Source organism: Populus trichocarpa, chromosome 4 (genome assembly GCF_000002775.5).
Source record: "Populus trichocarpa isolate Nisqually-1 chromosome 4, P.trichocarpa_v4.1, whole genome shotgun sequence".
Classification (NCBI taxonomy): Eukaryota; Viridiplantae; Streptophyta; class Magnoliopsida; order Malpighiales; family Salicaceae; genus Populus; species Populus trichocarpa.
Window position 1 is genome coordinate 4873120 of NC_037288.2, and position 6000 is coordinate 4879119.

The 6000-nt window shown below is 37.0% G+C and overlaps 1 protein-coding gene across 1 annotated transcript; it reads right to left on the reverse strand.

Moving 5' to 3' along the window:
- Positions 1 to 3059: 3059 nt before the first annotated feature.
- On the reverse strand, positions 3060 to 5011 carry LOC7476336 (CBL-interacting serine/threonine-protein kinase 12). The gene has a single exon (XM_002305028.4). It carries the CDS (start codon positions 4869 to 4871, stop codon positions 3291 to 3293), a length of 1581 nt encoding a protein of 526 aa, XP_002305064.3. The 5' UTR covers positions 4872 to 5011; the 3' UTR covers positions 3060 to 3290.
- Positions 5012 to 6000: the final 989 nt, after the last annotated feature.

A 6000-nucleotide genomic window follows, 5' to 3' on the forward strand; every position in this document is an offset into this window, starting at 1 on the left:
CAATGGCTCTAAGAAAACTCAAACTCGTGATCATTGGAAAGTAAACTCAAGACCTGACCAATTTAATTACTTTTAAAAATCAGTGGTTTTAAAAGAATTCAAACTCATAATCATTAAAATATAAATTTAAAACTTGACTAATTGAATTACCTATAAGAATAATCATGTTCGATGATTTTTTAACACTAAGCATGGCTGCATCTGTGGTCATTATAGATTTAATAGAGCCAGTTGGTGGCAAGGCACCCACATGGTCAAGCCCTCATGCTTTCATGATGCCGCATGAAATGATAATTGGAAGCCTTGCGGTCCCAGCACCCACCCACCCACCCACAGATTCTTGTGGAACGGCCCTTGGTGTAATTGAATTTGAAGCTAAAATATTTAGATGGATCAAAATATTAGCATCGAAATTTTATGATATTAAAACTTAAATATTAGCATCGAAATTTAATTATTTGGCTACCCTGATGTTATCAAAATCATCACCATAATTAATCCCATAAATCAGATTAAGAAACAAAGAAGAAAGATTGATTTCAAGTTTTTCCCTCATTATGAACAAAACGAAACTGCCATGCAGGACTGTGTATAATCATTACTCAAAATGAAGAAAGAAGAACGCAATACAGATCGTGAAAGTCAACATAATTGACTCCATGACCCTCCGACCTCCAAGACTTTATGATTCTAGACGAATCACAGATGTTTCTTTAGGTGGATTTTCCCAAAGCTGAATCCATATGTTTGGCATGTGGCATTTGTCTGACTGTCATTGTTGTCAGAGTCAAGAGCTACCAGACTAGCCATACCTAACACCTTCCAACTTCATTTTTATATATATAGAAGAAAAAAACAGAGTTGAAAACATAAATTACAGATGCTGTTCTGCTTGGCAATGTTTAGAAATTAGGCAGAGCCAGAAATAGATGCACCATTAACTCTGAAGCCATCAGCAAACACAGCTAGCTACGTTGTTGAATTGCCTCAGTTTTTTCTTAGGAAAAAAACTTCTAATTTCCATCACTACACACAATAGGTTTTGTCCAGAACCAGAAGCAAATGCATATATGTTCAGATCCATGTAAAGTTCCACTGACTGACATGGTTGTATAATCAGTGTGAAGAATGGCGGGTGCCAAATGGAATTCCGTCATAGCGGATATGAACTAGAAAATACCCAGCACGCAATGCATTATGACCACAAATAAAGCCTGCATGACTCACAAATTTGTCCGTGCACGAGGTACACTATCCATCGATGTACTAACAAAAACACGTGCCCTGTTTTTCTCCCAGAAGAGGATAAGGATTCAGAAACCGTGATTCACAATATTTGGCATATGACCCAAAGGAACACGAGGGACCTCCCTATCTTCAATAATTTGAGACAGAACCTCAGGACCTGACCAAACTGGAAAACATGAGCTTGCATCATCCCAGCGACACATACCACTCAATTAATCAAGTGAAATTGTATATGGCTCCAGTTATCCTCACGATAGAAATGAATTTTCAGCATTTTTTGGATGGGAGGAGGGGTATGTATGAAAAAAGAAGGCATCAAATGTTGAAAATGCAAGTTTGTGACTTTGAGAAGGAACAAAAACACAAAGTTTAGCTCCAGCACAATATCATGACTAATGATGCACACAAGAAGCAAAGCAGTATTAGAAGAAAAAACAAGAATGAGGTTAGAGAGTGAAACAAATTCATGATAAATTCACTAAATTCTTTACCAGATAAAACCTTGATGGTTCAAGATATGTTAACTTCAATCCATTCAAGGCATATGGCATGCAGCGAAAATCTCCAACTCCTAGACGTAGTAAACAGAAGAGGAAAATATAAATGAATTTTTAACTGTGTATCATCTCTTCTCTGTTTCTCAATCACTCAACTGAAAAGACACCTTAGAATGGAAACAAAGCTCGATTTGGATGAGCAAACTGGCACCAGACAACTGATTGGGCCAACACCACCAAGGTCATCAGAATGAGTGTACAGAATTTGTATTGACAGAAGCAATGCGCTATTATTGGAACAAGATCTATTATGGCATGCATGCATTTTAGCAATATGCAATTGACAGACAAATAAAGAATATGACATACAACATTATCAGTGAATGGATGCCCCCATTTATTATCCTCGCACCAATTTTAAATGCTTGAAACTAACTTCACACTTACTATTATTGCAGAACTTGAGAAATCAGGGAGATGTATCACAAAGAAGCTCAACTAGGTTGTGCCCTATCCACCAACTACAGGGAAATCAAAAGGTTACCACAAACCAATACCAGGCACAACTGTAACCTTTTCCATTAAAATCATTTCAAACCAAAACTCCTACCCATTAATCACCTTATATTTTGTACACACTTTCCTCACTGAACCGAGAACCTGTATTCTCAGTTTTAAGTCCTTGCTTCTATATAACTGAGCAACTCCAGCACAGTGGGGTTCTTAATTTTTACAATTCCTAATCCCACTTTCAACATGAATTTTCTGCAATGATGAACTGATCTACACAGTGGAACTAGTAGGATTCATTTACTCCACATAAAGTTCTAGTTATTATTCGTGATTTAAATACAGCCCCGTATAAATGAGAAACAACTCTCTTGGGCGTACATGGCACCCTTCAGATGAGTTATGTTAAGGAATCAACTGAACCATTAACCATCAACTATATTTTTTTCAATTAAAATGGTTATTGCTATTATTGACGTCTTACTATGAAGAGAGTTCCCTAATATCTTCACCAATCATATTTGCAACTAATTTATAGACTCTCCAACCTGCATACTTTAAATTATCCAAGCAAATGACGTATAGCCAGGAGCAGAGGGCATATCCCTACCCAAGATTGGACTGCACACAAGATACAATCAAGAAATTTAAATGATTCACTTCCATTTTTTTATTTTCTTCTTCATAATGAAATCATGAACCTTGTATTTGCAACACTCCGTACCACAATCGGCAGGAATGAGCAGACGAGAGCAACTTCATTCACATTTACAGCACAAGTTAACAGAACACACAAGTCACCACTAAATTGCCAAGACCAGCAGAAATAAGTATGTCATTCTCTTCAATTAATCTACTTTTTTTCTCGGCAGAAGAAAAGAACATACAACATGTGTTTTAGCATCTAATCTCCTAAATGACACAGCAGAACATCAAAGAAATTTAAAGGCCCCAAAAAACAAAATATAGCATGCAAAAACTTATTTAAACAAACGGAAAGAGTAAAGCATACCCTTCTCCTTTCTCTCTTTTTCTCTATTCGGAATCCGAAGGTAAATGTGAAGAAAGGATAGGAAAAGGATCAATAGGTAATTGTGTAGAATCGGTAGGAAAAGGACTAATAGGTAATTGTGTGGAATCGGTAGGAAAAGGATCAACGGGTAATTGTGAAGAATCAGTAGGAAAAGGATCGATGGTGAATTGTGGAGATCCCGATGGCACAGGAACAGTAGTAATAACTTTAGGAGCAGCAGCAGCCTCGGATTCCTCCTGCATCAACTTCTGCAATCCAGGTTTCAATTCCTTATTACAAAACTCCTCGTACTCTCCTCTATCCCCTCCTTTCTTTTTAACCTCCACCACAACCAATTTCGGTGTCAACTCAAATATCTCAGCTGCAATTGTTAATGGACCTCTCACACCTTCTCTAGACCCTTCCAAACTCACTCTACAGTCCTTTTTCCTCACTGTAAAGCTAACAACTTTCGCAATCTCCTCCAGTTTAGATATAATCTTCGACACAGGGGCCCCCGAAACAAACCTTGCTCCCTCTCCACCTTCCTCGAACAACCCAGATAAATCAAATCCAGGCGAAAACGATATAATGTCAAAAGCATTCAAACTTGCAGGTCTAGGCAAAGAGGTAACCCTTCTTCTAGTTTCGAATTCCGATTCCGATTCAGATAATGATTGATCAGAAGATGAACCCACATCTTCCTCCTCTTCAACGCTACAAACTTTATCATCTTCGATATAAAATTTAATATTCTTAAACCCCTTTTTGAACCACCTGTTCTCCATAATCTCAGGGATTGTAATTCTTGTAACAGGGTTAGTATCCAGAAGTTTATGAAGAAGCCTGACTAGCTCAGAAGAGAACCACCTAGGACATCTAAACTCCCCCTTGTAAATCTTTTTATACATAACCATGACATTTTGATCATGAAATGGTAAGTAACCAGCCATTAACACAAACAGAACAATCCCACAAGACCAGATATCAACCTTAGCAGCATCGTACCCTTTTCTTGCAAGAACTTCAGGAGCAACATAAGCCGGTGTCCCACAAAAAGTATGGAACAAACCATCTTGTCTAATCTGATCAGACACTGCGCTCAATCCAAAATCGGAGACTTTCAAGTTACCATTCTCATCAAGCAACAAGTTCTCCGGCTTCAAATCGCGATGAAAAACACCTCTGGCGTGACAAAAGGAAACGGCTGAAATCAATTGCTGGAAATACTTCCTGGCAACCTCTTCTTTTAACCTGCCTTTAGCAACCTTATTGAACAACTCACCACCACGAACATATTCCATGACAAAGTAAATCTTGGCTTTCGTAGCCATGACTTCAAAAAGCTGGACAATATAGGGGTGGCGAACAAGGCGAAGAATGGAGATTTCACGTTTGATATGAGCAATTAGACCACCCTTGAGGACTTTTTCTTTGTCAATGACTTTGATGGCAACACTTTCGTTGGTTTTAATGTTTCTAGCAAGGTATACCTTAGCAAAAGTACCATGTCCAAGAAGTTTGCCGATCTCGTACCGACCCAGAAGAGGGCTTTGGCTTTGGCTATTATTGCTCTTGTTTCCTAATTTTTTGTTGGTTGCCATAGAAATTGATGAGATGAGATGTATGAATGAATGAATTTAGGTTTGCTCTCTCGCTCTCTCTCTCTCGCTCTGAAAGAAAGAAAGACAGAAAGAGGCACTAGCTACCTAGAAAAGAGGAGGATGCATTTGCATTTTGGTCACTCTCTCTCTCACTCTAATAATAAGGAATAACAATAACAGAATAAATTCTTTTGTTTCTTTCTTTTTAGTTTTTTTTCATATTATTATTTCTTCTTGAATTGATCCAAATATATGTTGTGCTGAATTGCATAAATGTTGTTATTCCTATTATTTGATGTTTTCCCCCATCATCTTTGTCTTGGAATCGATGAGTTATATCCCTAATTTTTTTATTTCTTTATTTCTTTTCAATATATTAACATGCGTTTACCATTCCTTAAAAAAAAAAACACGTGCATTTTATTTTTCTCTCGAATGTCAAAATAACCTGTTATGAGATTAGAAAGTTGAAAATAAACAATGGATTTGATTAATGAAACGACTCTTCGATAAGAGAGAGATTTCTCCTATTTTAAACAGAGTTTTTTAATTTTTTAATTTTTTTAATTTAAATTATTTTTTTATATTTTTACATCATTTTAATACAATGATATTAAAAATTAATTTAAAAAATAACTGTTATTATTAACATTAAAAGGAAAAGATTGTCTTTTATAAAAAGATTCAAATACGCAAAAACAGCTTGTTTCCAACTAACTCAAACCTTAATTTTTTGTGTGGTCACCACGTGCTGTTGCTTGCGAGTTTTCATGGACCACACGTAGCTAATTCTTTTCTCATTTTCTCTCCCTCGCCACCACAACTAGCTTAAGACATTTCTCCTTACCGTTTGATGGTGATCAAGATTGATCAGCGGTTTGAAGGGCTGGATTACGTGGCAAGGAGTGGACTTTATGGTGCTGTGGCTCTCATGGGGATAATAGTCGGTTACGTCATGGGGATCCCATGAGGCGGAAGTACGTGGTGCTGATGATAAGGGAGGTTATAAGTCAACTTGATGGTCGGTGATCGTCTCACCTACACGTATCAGAAAATTTTAAAAAATGTTGACCAGTCTTTTTAGTTATAAAGAAGTGCAAGAAACAATTAAATAGTCTACGAGGTAAAA

Coding starts and splice junctions, on each gene's coding strand:
- LOC7476336 (XM_002305028.4), bottom strand. CDS start 4,871: ATGGCAACCAACAAAAAATTAGGAAACAAGAGCAATAATAGCCAAAGC.